At 38.4% G+C, this 16,455-nt stretch overlaps 2 protein-coding genes and 1 long non-coding RNA gene across 6 annotated transcripts in view; 1 reads left to right on the top strand and 2 right to left on the bottom strand.

Moving 5' to 3' along the window:
* The window catches only part of fam49a (family with sequence similarity 49 member A), a 30,583-nt gene extending 27,724 nt beyond the window's left edge, over positions 1-2,859 (top strand). For all 4 annotated transcript variants that reach the window (XM_044048730.1, XM_044048732.1, XM_044048729.1 and 1 more), the window contains one exon: positions 28-2,859. In XM_044048730.1, the coding sequence (XP_043904665.1) occupies positions 28-91 (64 nt within the window). In that variant the 3' untranslated portion in view covers positions 92-2,859. The remainder of the gene's footprint in view (positions 1-27) is intronic.
* fbxo16 (F-box protein 16) lies at positions 2,527-12,993 on the bottom strand. The gene is given in 11 exon segments (XM_044048733.1): positions 2,527-3,434; positions 4,690-4,936; positions 5,308-5,419; positions 6,060-6,162; positions 6,165-6,465; positions 6,544-6,750; positions 6,878-6,913; positions 7,677-7,798; positions 8,246-9,392; positions 12,286-12,518; positions 12,891-12,993. Coding segments are annotated over 8 exon segments (1,125 nt in total). The 5' UTR covers positions 7,773-7,798; positions 8,246-9,392; positions 12,286-12,518; positions 12,891-12,993; the 3' UTR covers positions 2,527-3,411.
* A 229-nt stretch (positions 12,994-13,222) lies between these two features.
* Positions 13,223-16,442, bottom strand: LOC122783843. The gene is made up of 3 exons (XR_006362099.1): positions 16,321-16,442; positions 14,901-15,000; positions 13,223-13,521 (listed from the first exon to the last, which is right to left on the bottom strand). It is a non-coding gene; the product is annotated as an uncharacterized LOC122783843 (long non-coding RNA).
* Positions 16,443-16,455: the final 13 nt, after the last annotated feature.

The following is a 16,455-nucleotide window of genomic DNA, read 5'->3' as shown; positions in this document are numbered from 1 at the left end:
CTATGTTTAACGTTCACGTCTCTGCAGATTCACCACAAAACACCTGAATGACGAGTCCACTCCGAAGAACATCCGGACGATGCTCCAGTAATGTTTGCTCTTTTATAAACTATAATAGATATGAAGAGGATCAATGCTCTGACCTCAGATAAGATGTATATGTTTACATTATTTAAAGAAACAGACTCGATGTTCATACTTGTGTGTATTTGCATAGTCATTCCCTGCAGAACTTGTACCTAGCAACAAAAAGAATCCCCCTCCTGAAAGCATCACGTGACTCGTCTTTACTTGTAACTGTCAAAGCACAAAATATCAATAACCATCAGCCTTATGTGCCACAACACTTGGAAAGAAGTGAACAAGGCAGCAGAAGCTAAACAAAGTCCTTAGACAAATCCTTTTTTATAGCGTCGTGTACAGATTTAAGTCTGACTGAATTTTGTGTTTTTGAAGCAAAATCTTTTTTCTTTTTCTCCCTGAAATAGTGAAGTTAAATTCTGACAGTAAGTGAAGTTCTATCTTTATGATTGAAAAAGGCCGAATATGAAACTAATCAGTGAATGTTTCTGTGAAGGGCTAAATATTGAAGATAATAAGGGATTGATTGGTTTGATGAAATGGTCAAAGGAGCGTTTTTCTTTGTTTCTCTCGCTTTGTGCAGCTGATTAAATATAAATCCACAATTAAATCCACACTTTCATATTGAGTCAAATCCAGGACGTCACAGTTTGCTTTTGTCGGACTGAATAGAAATACTAAGATAATGAATCACAGAAACAAATCAACCAAATGTGTCATTGTTTAGTGGCAGTGCTCTGAATGATAACTGTGTGTTTTGGTGCGCTTTAAGTGGCTTTTTTTATATAAAACAGGATCTCTGTTAATCTCTGTCCACCTGGGGGACTAATGTGAAATGTTGCCGAGTTATATTTAAATTGAGTTACACAACAGTTTCATTTTTGATTCATCTGTTGATTTTTCTCAATTAAATCATCTACATTATCCATTAAAATTGTGAAAAATGACAATACACTTAAATGTTCTTTGTCTGCAAACCAAAGATGTTCAGTTTACTGTCGTAGAGACGCAAAGAAAATACAAAATAATCACTATGAAGAAGCTGAAATCAGACAAAATTGATCATGAACTATAATTAATGTAGATTACTAAGCAGTAAATGTTGCACCGCTACCCACTTCTAATAAACTCATTGTCTTTTATTCAAACTAATTACATCATAACCTATAACCATCTCAGAATTTGCCTTAAAAATGGACTGTGTGTAAGAAACTTTGTCATTTGTGCTATAGACTCATTTTAAAGCCCGTTTCCTCACGTCCTCGTGTTACTGCTATGACACCACAGACTCTTGTGATTCCTGCTGCTCTAACACCTGCTCAAACTAACCTCCTTCACACGGTCAGACAATCGCTTCTGATGGTTTTACTGTCACTGTAAATCTCATTGAAGGTTAGTGGATAATAACGAGTTTGTATTAAAGGATGCATCTAAGGCAAATCAACAGGTTCTCATTTTGTTTCTCAGCCAGGAAGCCTCATGAGATTAAAACAATATGTTATGGTAATCCCCTCATCTGTTTGAAAAGGAAGTAATCTATAAACGGTTTCAGATTAGAGAATGAAAATCAGACCATTCTTTGTCCTCTAAGACCAACAATTAGTCTTTTGATCCATAAAATGTTGGGTTTCCAAACCTCAGAATTATGATTTTCTCAAACATAATTTGTCCAAAAACCAACATAAATCTGTTTTAATGATTTCTTTGTTATATGGAGCAAGGAAAGCAGAGCAGATTTACAAAACATTATCAAATTAACGGATTAATTTTCAGCCCTACATTGATCTAAATACAGTATATCATGATTATTAACATCAACGAATGCAGACAAATGCTGGTAACACACGAGAATTGATTTTCATTACATATTTTCTGGGTATTTAAGTTATTTATTGCCCAAGAAAGACATTGTTGGATTTTAGATGTTTTCTAAAGATTCGTTTCAAGATTCATTTTAATTAATAACTGATAAAATGTAAGTATTTCTTTGGGGTAAAACAGTAATACCTTACATAGGTGTATATTACTGTGTAATTCAATTAGGACATTTTCTGTAGTTTTAGTCAATAAATGCATTCATCATAGAATCTTGACACCCATTTTAGAGCCATTCAACTAGATCAGTTCTTATTTTGGTAAAATTGTTTCCTGAGCATCCTTTTTTTTATTTATTTAACTATCTAAAGCTATGACCGTAATAACTTGCATCACTCCTGTAAATCAGTAGCATTTAACCTGTGAAGACATTTTGTTTTTCTCCATTAATAAACCCCTCACTGACCTGACATTAACACATCAATATATCAACATTAAATTAACATGTCGGGCATCTGTCGTTCATTTAAGACTTGTTCATTTTGGATCCTCTTGTATTTAGTAATATATACGCCAGCATGTGTGTGTCTGTGAGTGTGTGTGATTGTAAGCCATACATTTGATGCTATGTTTCTCACGTAAAGAGTGTGAATGAGACTTAAAGTGAAGTGTACGTATGATACTGATATTTCTTTTGACTGAAGTGATTTTCTGAAAGAAACGTCACGTCGTCTGTCATGATTGATGTACACGAAGCTCCTCTCATGATCTGCTACTGTGTGTTGAATACTGAGAGAAAAAATGATGTTGATTTTGTTTGTGTTGGGTCTTAAACTGACAGCTATGTTTAATATTGTTGGAGTTCAAACTCGTCGTTTTTATATAGATTGCTTTGGCTTTTGTACTGCATTCTGAATGGGACAAAGTGGATTGGATGATAATAAAGGTGGTACATTTCTTACACGAACTGTTTCCATTGGATTATTTATCAGATGTGGAAAACGCGACGCATAAGCAAGTTGTAAAACATGGGATTTAAATGGTGCTAAATTATAATTGTTTTTATACAGTTTTTTTTTTACCTTATCACAATTTAATCCAAAATGTAACGTTTTCCTGTGGAGGTTATTTTTCTGCTTATAGAAGACCTTGTGAGTGCATACGAACAAAACTCTAGCTCATTTGTTTGCTTTGTGTAACACAATTCAATCATAATATAAATAATAAAAACTATGTGTAGTACATACAACTACTGTTTGAATAACACATTTGCTTCTGGGAATTTTTTTTCGCCTTTAAGTGCATTTTATTTCAAGTATATACTATTTTCAGAGAATTATTAATATAAAAACGTATTATTTTGCTTTACACAAAATCCTAAAAAGAAACCTCAGTTGTGAAGCAGAGGCTGGAACCATGAGTTGTGTCCTCGAAGTGTAGTTCTCATGTCGTCCTGACGAGGGCGATGTACTCCGCTCTTCATTACTGTGTGTGTGAAGCAGCCACAGTCCATGGTTAAACTTCAAACAGTGGTGAACCTGAAAATTAAAATGATTCACACGTTAAAACATGAAAAATGAACAAGATTATATAGGACCACACATACTTGAAAGAAGCTAATTATCTTCAGACAGACAGTGTTTTCCTGCTCAACTTTAAAAGGAGAATTATTTATAAATGTACATTTATTTGAAGGAAAAGTTCCCTCTTACAGTTTTTAAAACTTACTTCAATCTGGTGCAGGACTGGGCTCAGCAGAGCACCAGCAGGCTGATAGTGTTACATAGCAACCACACTGAGCAGGCTAACTAGATTAATTTGTTTTCTTTGTAAATCCACGTTTTGTGTAGACTGTGTATATTTTTACAATAATTTACATTTATAACGACTTTATAAATTACAAACTACTACACTTTGTACTATCTATGAAAGCAATAGCTCACTTCTGGCCGTGGTTGTCATAACGTCACAGCTAAACGGAGTTAGCTTAGCTTGTAGCACTAGCTTAGTCATCGTCGGTAACGACACAAAATGGCTGCTCCACTAAATTGCGGTGAACACAAAAAAGTCGCCGGTTTCGTCTATTTCGCCATGAATGAAGCTAAGAATGTGTCTCACTTCTGTCATACTTGCGGTTTGGTTTTCAGAATTCTTACAAATTACAAACCGACATTACATTCATGTCCACTTGTTCTGCTGAGACACTTAACAGTGTTTAATGTGTTGGTGCAAGTGGGGAGAAAAAAATATTTTAACCAATACAAATATATTCGTTTATTTCTGCATTTTAATTAAGAACATATTCATAAAAAAAAAACATATTTTCCATCAAGATCACAAGAAATGGTCCAAAAAAGAAAATATCCAGTAAGCAGCAGTTTCTAGTCAACAATACCATGTTATTACCAGAGTAGAACAGCCAGACTGGTTCAAAATAATAAAAATATAAAAGTAGCTCACATCTCTGAATGAAAATGTCCAATCTTGAGGCAGATGGACTACAGGAACAGACCACACTGACCATCACTCCTGTCATTTTATTAGGTGTCCTGTACCTAATAAAGTGACTTGTGAAAACTTTAGAAATTAAGTTATTAACACATTTGTTAAAGAAAACCATTTCAAAATGTTTTGACCTAAAACAATATTCAAATCAGGTTAATAAACAACATTCCCAATAGGATCACACACTACTCAGTCTTTTTAATCCATAATTTATTCATCCTGACTGCATTTCTGGCTGTGGTTACATCATATTGAGCCTAGAGGAATGGAGGAGCTGTGATTACTCACTGGGAGAGCTGCGCTGTGAGCGTTTCCACACTCTGAGAGCCTCCACGCTCAGCTGGGGAACTGCTGACCTCACGGGCCCTGGACGGACCCCAGCATTCCACTGGGCCAGGCACAGCAGGCTCCTGGTGGTCTCCTTAGTGACAGGATGACTGTTACCACAAGACGCCTGTTCAGGCTGAGTTTGGGCATCATGATGATGAGGAGGCAGAGGAGGATGTTGGGGTCTGTAGTTGGAACTGAGGAACATCTGAAAGAAATGAGCAAAATCTGAATTAACATGTTTATGTAAATAGAAATGTACTCAATATGATTTTAAGCACAAAATATTTTCATTCATTTGTATTCAGGAAGAAAAAAATTATTGATTTCAACTGAATATTAAATATCATGGTGTCCTCTATCTCACCCTTTCCTCCCTCAAACCCCATCATTAACAAAATTTGGACGCCTCCTCCCCATCACCTCCCTGTTTGAGCAGCTCATCATTAACTCTGTGTAAATGCTGATCCATAATTCATGACGCCTGCTGGTTGTAGCATCTCCAGAGAATGGAGGAGGAGAAGGAGGTCACCGTCACAGTGGGGTTACCGTAGCGATGATAAATGGAGCATGGTTTACCAGAGATTTGGCTTTGCGGAGTTTGTAAGTGGCGTCAGACGGGGATTTCTTGCTCTCGACGTCTGGCTGCGATGTGTTGTGGCGGCAGGTGAGAGCTGGGCTTTTCATGTGGCTGCAGAAAGAGAAAGTACAACCTCAAGTTAAAATGTATTTTTGTTATTTCAATCAATTCTATCTTCATTTTCTATTGAGCCTTGTTTTTATCTCTGAAACCTGGCTGCTGTTGAAACTTCATTAATAAGCAACTCCTTAACTGTCTAAAAAATCTACTTCCCATGCAGGTAAATAAGAATATGGTTTGTTAGCCACACACACAAATGCATTCAACAATAGTTTGAGCTCTGCATCACAATATCAAATTACATTTATTTATATAGCACCAAATCACAACATACATCAATTCAAGGTTTTTTAGAGAAGCCTTACAATATTATATAGGGAAAAAGAAACTAAACAAAAACTTGGCAAAAGTGAATTTAATAATAAACATAGAATAAACCAGTCAGAGCGGCATCTGCTGGTTTGGGTCAAATTTTAAGTACAGTATGTTTCATTCATAAATAATTGTGTAGTGCTTAACTTCTATTCACAAACAGTTTTTGCTCTTTTTCAATTAGAGTTTGTGCAAAAGGATGCACATTTGTACCTCCATCAATAAACATTTCAACATCACAGTTCAAGTAAAAATGTTTTAATTCACAAAACTGTGTTTACTGTAAAGTGCTTCATGTGCCTGCTGCGTACAGTCTTACGTTTCCAGGGCTTGTTTGATGGGGCTCAGGTTGTCCAGGTAGTTAAAACGCAGTGTGTCTTTAGGACGTCTGTCAGAATCTCTCCATGGAGGCAGAGCACTCTGCTGCTTGGCTTTCTTCTCAGAGACTGGGTGAGTAAGGCTGGTTCTGGCTCATCCTCATGTCTGCTGCTCACCCTTTTTACTTTTGGGATCACCAACTGCATGGACGTAGCACTCTGGAGGTGGATCAAGGAATTTTGTACATTTTGTGCATTTGTACATTGAAACATCTGTTTCTTTTGTATTATTATCTTGACGCTCTGCTGAAGCGGTGAGGGGGAGAAACTGATGCACCAGCTGAACCTCAGACACTTGGGCATCCACAGCTGGTCCAGCTCCACAATGTTCTTCCAGTGCCAGCTCACCTGCGCGCACAGTACATCACTTTGTTAGTCCTCCACGTAAACAAACCAACAGGTCAAGTTCATGGTCAGTTTGTGTACCTGAGCACATCTACAGAGGCTGCGAGGGTCCAGGAAGGAGAAGATGTAGAGGCAGAGGGCTCTGGGCAGCAGGCAAGTGAAGTCTGCTGCCTGCAGGGGGAGCCGTCTGCTCACAATGAGGCTCAGGAACTTCAGCTGCCCTGGTGAACAGCTCAGTACAAAGTCCTGTAGCACTGCTCTCCTCTGGCTGTCAGACCACCTGTCAAACTGACCAGCAGGTGAAATAACGTGACTGGATTATTTCCAGTGTGCCTGAGATTAATTGATTCACAAAAGGTCTCCACAGAGCACATAAATATTTTTGTCTGTGTCTGCTACTGTGACCTACACTTACCCACTTTGCCAGAAGAGTCCGTCGTTCTTCAAATATCTGAGGGAGAAGAGAATACTGGCATCAATCTTCAGGTGACGGTGAGAAATTCTGTTACACCAATGGCCCTGATTCTGTCATATGGGCATATCCTGCCACATAACATTAATCTTGGGCTTCACTTGATTTAGTTCAGTTTTTAAAGTGTTGCTGTATGTGCCTACCCCAGAGTCACAGATTCTCAGTCTCACTGGAAGCATGGTTGCCAGTGGCGACACAAGATAAACTGATTTTAGCCTGTCATAGCCTTTTGTGACAAGAAACTCAAGTATATAAATTGCTCACACTCGTATGCCAAAGAATGTTTATCTTGTGGGGACATGGGAGCTGCCTCATTTGTCAAGTTTGTGTCACATAGAGAAAACCAAACAAAAGATTTTGTTGATGACAGCAGTGGATCAACAACTCCTCTATGCCATGGTGTAAAATCACAAATATGGATTTTGGTGCTGGCACAGAGGTTTACAAAGTAACGCAATTCAGTTTCTGGTCAAATAAAGCTGTCTCATTGATAAATGTTTCCTTTTGTTCATGTTTTCAGTGAGGATGAGCTCAGGCCACTCACTGTACATTTATACAAGCACTTTATTTTGATCATTATCACATTATCTCTTAAGATGTTTCTAATACCCTCAAAATTACAAAGCTTTTAAATCTTAATATTCAGATAGACACTAAAAAGTCAAACTGAATATTATTTGTCCCAAAACTAAGGCTCTCCATTGCTAGCATTTAGTCTTCAGTTTAGATGAGTTGATCTGACCTTGCCGTTTGCCACAGGATGGTTCAGAGGAGTCCAGGCGCTCAGTTTTGTCTGCATTTTGCCACAGTTGTTGGCAGATCGTGGTGGATGTGGCATCTCAGGGTCTACGTATTAGTGATGTGCTATGGTACACAAACACAAAACTTACATTTGATCATTTTTGCACGTCATGTGTCTTAATGTTCTACAGCATTGTTTACAAGAGAAATGGGCTGCTCGAGCCCTTCCAAAACTGAGGTCACATGACATACCAGCTTTTATTATAACACTTAAAATTCTCCTATAAACAGTGTCAGATGTTAATCCTTCAACCCAGACCCATGGTTTTGTTTCACATTCTTCTGTTAAACACAGCAACTCCATCTTTATTTCTGCAGCTTTTAAAAAGTGTTACAAAAAAAAGAGCAAATGTCCAACCTCACACACACACACACACTAATTCAAAACAGCAGTGTGTATGTGTTAATAGGACACTGTACGCCGATTGCTGTAAAACTCACTCCTGTGGTATTTTACTCACCGTCACTTCTCAGTTGACAGATATAAATAAATCCAACTCCTAAACTCACTGTGGTCATGTGCTTGCTCCTGATGGCCTCTTTTGTGTCCCTGCACCAAACTCTTGTTCTCGTCTTCGTCGTCCCTACTCTCCTGTGCACAGTTTACTTGTTTCCATAGAGACACACTGGCTGTCACAGTCTGTCACACACAGGAGGGGAGAGCTGCTGCAATGCAAACCACAGTGAAGTGTAAAGTGTGGAGTGTGCAGATCTCTAATTGCTCTAATGACGACAACTAGAGAACAGCTGGTGTGAACACGGTGATGCTGTAAAATACAAGTGTGACAGATTTGTTTTTGCATAGACAAAGCTTAGAATATATTACATACTGTAATTCCCTATCGCAACAAATTCACCCCTGAAGTGAAAGGTCGAGTGAAATAAATGTTATCTACGTGAAGAGTTTTTTTACTTCTACACAATAAAGTACCGTGCAGAAAACACAGATTGAAGTCTACATCTCACTAGTCTGAGAAGTCGTCCTTCTCCTGCTCAGATCACTCGCAATAAAAGCAAAAAACCTGCCGAGAGGAAAAGGAGAGAGAAAGCTTTGTCAAGTTAAACATATAGACACCAATCACAACCAGAAACCTGACAGCCATTCCTCCTTCAAAGTAAAATGTAAAACATGCTGTGGCAAGAGTGGTGCTGAAGTTTATTTGTTTAACACAAAATGTAACGTTTTCCTGTTTAGTGTTTGCTTTGTGGAGTACAATTTAATTAATATAAATAAAAAACGATTATGGATCATGCAAACTACTGTTTAAAAAAAAAGAATGTTACTGGGTGATATTTTTTTCCTTTCAGTTCATTTTATTCCAAGAATACAGTATTTCAAGTAATTCAATCAAGTGATTAATATTAAAAAAAATTATTGTACACAAATTTTAAGCACTTCTCCATCCAAAGGTCTTTACACAAAACCCTGAAAATAAACCTCAGTTGCAAAGCACAAGCTGGAACCATGAGTTGTGTCCTCAAAGTGTAGTTCTCATGTCTTCCTGACAAGGGCGAAGTATTCTGCTCTTCATTATTGTGTGTGTGTGTGTGTGTGTGTGTGTGTGTGTGTGTGTGTGTGTGTGTGTGTGTGTGTGTGTGTGTGTGTGTGTGTGTGAAGCAGCCACAGTCCATGGTTGAACTTCAAACAGTGGTGAACCTGAGGATTAAAAGGATTCACACGTTAAAACCTAAAATCTACCCAAACAGGAATTAAAACAATGTAAGCGACACAGTAAAGCAGACAACCTCACCATCATCCATCAAACACTAACACTTGAATTACCAAAATAAAACAATGACTGTAAACAGTATAGGTTTATGAGTCATCTTAAATAAAACACATATTTGTCAGATAAAGTAATATAGGGAAACAAAATAACGTACTCAGGAAGCACAAAACTCAGCCAAGGCTATTCAGTTTCCCACAGTATCAATAATTTACTCCCACATCTCAAGGTTAACTGATTTTAATATAATCCTCAATCTGGATTAACAACAAAATCTAATAATTCCCTCCTTGTTCCACGACAAAAGCCCCTGAACTCCCTCAGTCTACTTTACTGCTCTGTTAAATCTATATGCATATAAACATAATAAATTATGAACAACCCCATTAACCATAAGATTATATAGGACCACACTGTAATGCTTGAAATAAGCTAATTATCTTCAGACAGACAGTGTTTTCCTGCTCAACTTTCAAGGAGAATTATTTATAAATGTACATTTATTTGATGGAAAAGTTCCCTCTTACAGTTTTTAAAACTTACTTCAATCTCGTGCAGGACTGGGCTCAGCTAGGCTGATCGTGTTGCCTAGCAACCACACTGGCAAGCTACCTAGATGAATGATCGTTTTTTGTAAATCCATATTTTGTGTAAACTATGTTTTTTTTTTTGTCTTACCTTTGTAAGAATTGTGAAAACTAAGCTGCAAGTATGACAAAGAGAACACTGACATTACATTCATATCTACTTGTGTTGCTGAGGAATTTTAACAGTGTTTAATGTGTTGGTGCTACTGGTGGAGTCAGGAGAAAAATAACCAATAAAAATATACTTATTTATTCCTGTATTTTAATTCAGTACATACTTATAAAAAAAACAAAACACTGTATTTTCCATACACATAAGGCAGTTCTACTACAACGGTTATTGACTGTAAAGTCACATGATCAAGTTGTCCTTTGATACATCATCGGGGACTGAGACTACTTAAACCCCGGAGGCAGTTTATCACTTCAGACCAGGTATTCAACAAGATCACTCTCCTTGAACAGAACAACAACAACAACAACAACACTCCCAACATCTAACAAACCTTCAACAAGTATTTCTTCCAGTCATGGAGCATCAGACCGACCAAGTCACCTCGACTCCCCTGACTGTGAGAGACACCATCTCCACAGGACCTGAGGGCAGCAAGTCTTTGCAAAAGAAGAACGAGGCTCTTAAAGAGCAAATGGTCCGGCTTCAGAAAAGAGAGAACCTGCTCCAGAAAAAGCTCAAACGCGCTGTACAGAGGAGGCAGCTCCGTAACAAGGACTATTTGAACTGTTTGAGCATGTTGACAGAGAAAAACTGGCAGCTGAAGGAGGTCGAGAGAGAGAGAAAGACAGACGCTGAGAAGTGGCAAAAGAGAGAGGAGGAGTGGAGAGGGACAGAGACCAGGGCTAACAGCCTCATCTGCATCCTCCAGGACCAACTCCAGGCTCTGAAGAGGGACAAGGAGAAGTCGTTCAGACACGTAATGTACCACACCATTCTGCTCACCCAGAAAATCACTGAGCTGCAGAGCAGAGAAGCCAGGTGGAAAGACAAGCTGAGCCAACTCCACGGCATCGCGGAGCGAGAACTGGCTGTGAGAGACAACATGTGGAGGAGAAAAGTCAAAGAGCTCGAGGAAGAGAAGCAGAAGGACGCTGAGAGGTGGCAAATGAGCAAGGAACTGTGGAAGATCGGTGACCTCAAAGAGGTTCCCGAAGGCGGAGAAGGAGAGCGAACGCCTGAGGTAAACTGAGCAAGAAAAGTGGAGAGAAAACTTTCTCAGAAACTCACTTCTGTCATGAGACTTTCAAACAGTTTGGGTGTTATTGATATGATAATCGATTACTCTACAATGGGGTTTAAGACAGTTGTGGACTCTTTAATAAAAACGTTAACTGTAGTGTGTGGAAAAATGTAATATTGAAAATAAATTACATTTTCAAGTACAATAAAGTAACACATGGTCAAGATGACCTGCTTAAATTCAAACTGAACATCAACTGGGATTATTTATGTACATCCATATTAAAGGTTTACAGGAAATGGTCTAAATACCACATTATTGCCAGAGTAGAACAGCCAGACTGGTTCAAAATAGAAATATAAAAGTATAGCTCACACTTCTGAATGCATGACTAATCTTGAAGCAGATGGACTACAGCAGGGGTGGCCAACCACTCAGACTAAGAGCCACATTATTTACAGTGTTACTGCAAAGAGCCACATCATACACATCATACACAAGGGCACACATGAACATCCCCCCATCCCTTCCTCTCACTCTGTCTCTCTCTCCCCCTCACACACACAGACCCTATTTCAGAGCGAACGACAAATTGTTTACTCAAAAATGAGGTTTTCTCTCATTGTTTTCCTGTGTGCGTTTGATATTGAACTAAGGCAAACATGTGTACACATATACATGAAAAAAAACAAAAACACATTGATATGAGCGCAAGAGAGTCATGGGTTGGCCAGGCCTGGACTACAGGAACAGAAGACCACATTGAGTGTCACTCCTATCATTTTATTAGGTTTTCGCTGTACCCAATAAAGTGACTTGTGAGTGTAGAAATGAGGTTAACACATTTACACTATTGGGCATTCATTTGTTAAAGAAAACCATAATGTTTTAACCTAAAAAAAACAATCAAATCAGGTTAATAAACAACATTCCTAATAGAATCACAAACTACTCAGTCTTTTTAATCCATAATTTATGCATTTCTGGCTGTGGTTACATCATATTGAGCCTAGAGGAGTGGAGGAGCTGTGATTACTCACTGGGAGAGCTGCGCTGTGAGCGTTTCCACACTCAGCTGGGGAACTGCCGACCTCACGGGCCCTGGACGGACCCCAGCATTCCACTGGGCCAGGCACAGCAGGCTCCTGGTGGTCTCCTTAGTGACAGAATGACTGTTACCAGAAGACGCCTGTTCAGGCTGAGTTTGGGCATCTTGATGCTGATGAGGAGGCAGAGGAGGATGTTGGGGTCTGTAGTTGGAACTGAGGAACATCTGCAAGAAGTGAGCAAAATCTGAATTAATATGTTTATGTAAATAGAAATGTACTTAATATGATTTTAAACACAAAAGCTTTTCATTCATTTATATTCAGGAAGAAAAAAATAATTGATTTCAACTGAATATTAAATATCACGGTGTCCTCCATCTCACCCTTTCCTCCCTCAAACCCCATCATTAACAAAATTTGGACGCCTCCTCCCCATCACCTCCCTGTTTGAGCAGCTCATCATTAACATGCATCTCTGTGTAAATGCTGATCCATGCATGACGCCTGCTGGTTGCAGCATCTCCAGAGAATGGAGGAGAAGGAGGTCACCGTCACAGTGGGGTTACCGTAGCGATGATAAATGGAGCATGGTTTACCAGAGATTTGGCTTTGCGGAGTTTGTAAGTGGCCTCAGACGGGGATTTCTTGCTCTCGATGTCTGATGTGTTGTGGCGGCAGGTGAGAGCTGGGCTTTTCATGTGGCTGCAGAAAGAGAAAGTACAACCTCAAGTTAAAATGTATTTTTATTATTTCAATCAATTCTATCTTCATTTTCTTTGTTGCTAAAGCCTGTTTATCTCTGAAACTACATAAATGTGCAGCTCCATTACTGTCTAGAAACACACACACACACACACACACACACACACACACACACACACACACACACACACACACACACACACACACACACACACACACACACACACACACACACACACACACACTTATTCAAAACAGCAGTGTGTATGTGTGAACAGGACACTGTACGCCAATTTCTGTAAAACTCACTCCTGTGTTATTTGACTCACCGTCACTTCTCAGTTGACAGAAATAAATCAATCCAACTCCTAAACTCACTGTGGTCATGTGCTTGCTCCTGATGGCCTCTTTTGTGTCCCTGCACCAAACTCTTGTTCTCGTCTTCCCTACTCTCCTGTGCACAGTTTACTTGTTTCCATAGAAACACTGGCTGTCACAGTCTGTCACACACAGGAGGGGGAGCTGCTGCAATGTAAACCACAGTGAAGTGTAAAGTGTGGAGTGTGCAGATCTCAGTTGCTCTAATGATGACAAATGTAGGAGCAGAAGGTCTGACACTGCAACTACTATAGAGACCAGCTGGTGTGAATACTGTGATGCTGCATAAAAAAGGTTTAACAGATTAGTTTCTGCATAGACAAGACAGAATATATTTTTGAACACTTGATTTACATAATTTCCCTACATCATTAAATTCATCTATGAAACGAGAGGCCAGGTGAAATAAATGTGATCTACATACACAAGAGTGTTTTTATTATTATTGTTATTATTATTATTCACAATAATGCCCCATTTAGACACACACACTAAACTCTTCTCATCTCACTAGTCTGAGAAGTCCCCCCGCTCCTGCTCAGATGGTTGATCACCCCGCAATAAAAAGCAGACAACCTGCTGTGAAGAAAAGGAGGGAGAGTGCTTTGTCAAGTTAAACCCACAGAGACAGATCACAACAGGAAACCACGCAGCAATTCCTCCTTCAAAGTAAAATGCAAAACCTAGTGTGGCAAGAGGGTTCAGACGAGCCAGAAAGCAGGGGTTTTTGCTACAGTACTAATATGTATTATACAGTATAATACTTGTCAATGTTGATTTCTCAGGTACTATATTTTATAATACTCAACATTTCACTGAATGAAATGGCATCACACAAAGTATCATCACAATATACCAAAGCAAATGTATTAATATTGCAGAAATGTGGCTGCTGGGAGAAATGGTCAACAATGAACATGGTGCTAGTGCATCACTGCTTATCTTTTTACTATTTCTGCTAGTAGATGCAGCCTCATTTAAAATGATTTATATTGGAAGGCAGGACAAGAAATACAATGCAAAAATTGCCTTTAAATGAACATGATTTTAATTTCCCCATAAGACAAATGGTTAACCATGTTTGCAGGCCCAAGTTGGAGATGGCCAGTTGCATCCAGAGTACACACAGCTCTCAACTCTGTTAAAGATTACAGGAAATTCTCTGTGATTTATCAAATGGGCTTAAAATGAATACTGACCTTCCATTTTAGTCTGGTATTTCATTCTAAGGGGTATTCAAATGCCTTAAAAAGTCATAGATTTGTTTTGGGGAGGCTCTGGCAATACTATGATAGAAGAAACAACATATTTGGAGAAAAATACAAGGTACACTAGCGTTTGATAAAATGGCCCAGCAGGAAATTACCCTAAATGTTCTCAAAACATAAAAAAGCAGTAGTAATATGCTTCCACCATGAGTTCACTCAACAACTGATGCAGGTCAGGCCACAAACAGTTAATAAGGAATATTATTATTAACGCTGCTGCCCACACACAAAGAACATAAAATACAAACTTAGCCGCACTTGTGTCCTGGCTTCTTTGGCCAATACACGTCCAGGTTTCCACAAAACAGCATCTTCTTTAGAGTGTGCAGCAGTCAGTCTCACAGGCTCCAGGCTGCGACTGCAAGGGAAAGCAAAATGACCAACGAGCATCAGCTGTGACAATCAGCTCACCTGACACTGCTTCATGAGCCACCTGAACACCTCCACACCTCCACTTCCAGCTGACTGTCAACACTTTCTGTGTGTTTAAACATTAGCATCAGAGAGTTGTGTCACAAAATCAGAAATAGGGAATCCAGGATTAGAGAGAAGGCCTGGCTTGACCTATAGTTGTAACAGTCAGTCATGGTTTTAAACAATTAACATAGGACAAGCTAGGATTACTATAGGTGAAGGTGTAGGTCAAGTTAGGTTGAAATCATACATGCTCATAATAGTATTATTTAGTATTTCTTTTACAATATTTAAGCAATTTTCTTCTTTTTCCCCCCTCTTTTTTTTAACCCATGATATTTTTTAATGAAAATTAAGTAAAATACAGTAGGCACCAGGAAGTATCAAAAGTAACGTTACACCCCTCATTATTTTTTTGTGTCATTTGGTGTCAGTAAATGCAATAAAAACATGATGTTCAAGTTTCTTCTGAATCTACTTTATTGAAACAAAAATTAGCTGTCAAATGACAAATGACAAATTGCATTAGATTAATATAGTCACTCAGCAGTAATTGCTTAGTTATTGTAATATTATTACAGTTTTGAAAGTTGCAATGCCTCACTATGAAAGCCTATTTAGTATGTCATAATTATGAGAAAGTATCTCGTTATCATGAGATAATAAGTCAACATTAGGAGAAAGTTTCTCATTATTATGAGATAGTAAGTCATAATTATGAGTAGGCAGCTCCTAATTATGAAATACAGTCATAATAAACAGAAAGTATCTAATTATTATGAAATAAGTCAAAATATGAGAATGTATCTCAGAATTATGAGTTACTAATATATATATATATACATATATATATATATATATATATATATGTATACATTCAAGTGGTGGAAATGGGCTTTTATACTTTACACTACTATACATTAATACTGTATACTAATTAACACACCTGAACCAAGATGGCGGCCTTCATCAAGTACATGACTAAAGTACACATAAAATAATTATTCTTAAGCAACAAAAAACACACATGTTTATGTTAATTCATTGTACACTTACACAAACTAATCTTTGGATAGTATTTCCTATTTCTGCCGACTGACTCTAGAGAATGCTTCCATGAAATTGAGTAGAGTGCCAATTTCCAAAATTCTAGAATTCTCTTCACATTGTCCTCCAAATGATTAAGTGTGTCCTTCTTCTATGTTATATGTATAAAGAAGGAAGTGTAAAAGGCTGCAAGTGTAGGCTCAATTAAGCCACTTACCTGTGTTCTATGTTGTGAAAGCCCTCGTTAGTCTACTTTTGTCGGAGATGCTTTTAGTTTGACGGGTTCGACTGGAAGCCATTTTTAAAATGTCGCGAGCTCGACCCTGGGCAGAGAGGAGGGAGACAGGGGGAG

Source organism: Solea senegalensis, linkage group LG17 (assembly GCF_019176455.1).
Source record: "Solea senegalensis isolate Sse05_10M linkage group LG17, IFAPA_SoseM_1, whole genome shotgun sequence".
Lineage (NCBI taxonomy): Eukaryota > Metazoa > Chordata > Actinopteri > Pleuronectiformes > Soleidae > Solea > Solea senegalensis.
The sequence above is the reverse complement of the archived record's forward strand: the minus strand, read 5'-3'. Positions and strand labels throughout refer to the sequence as shown.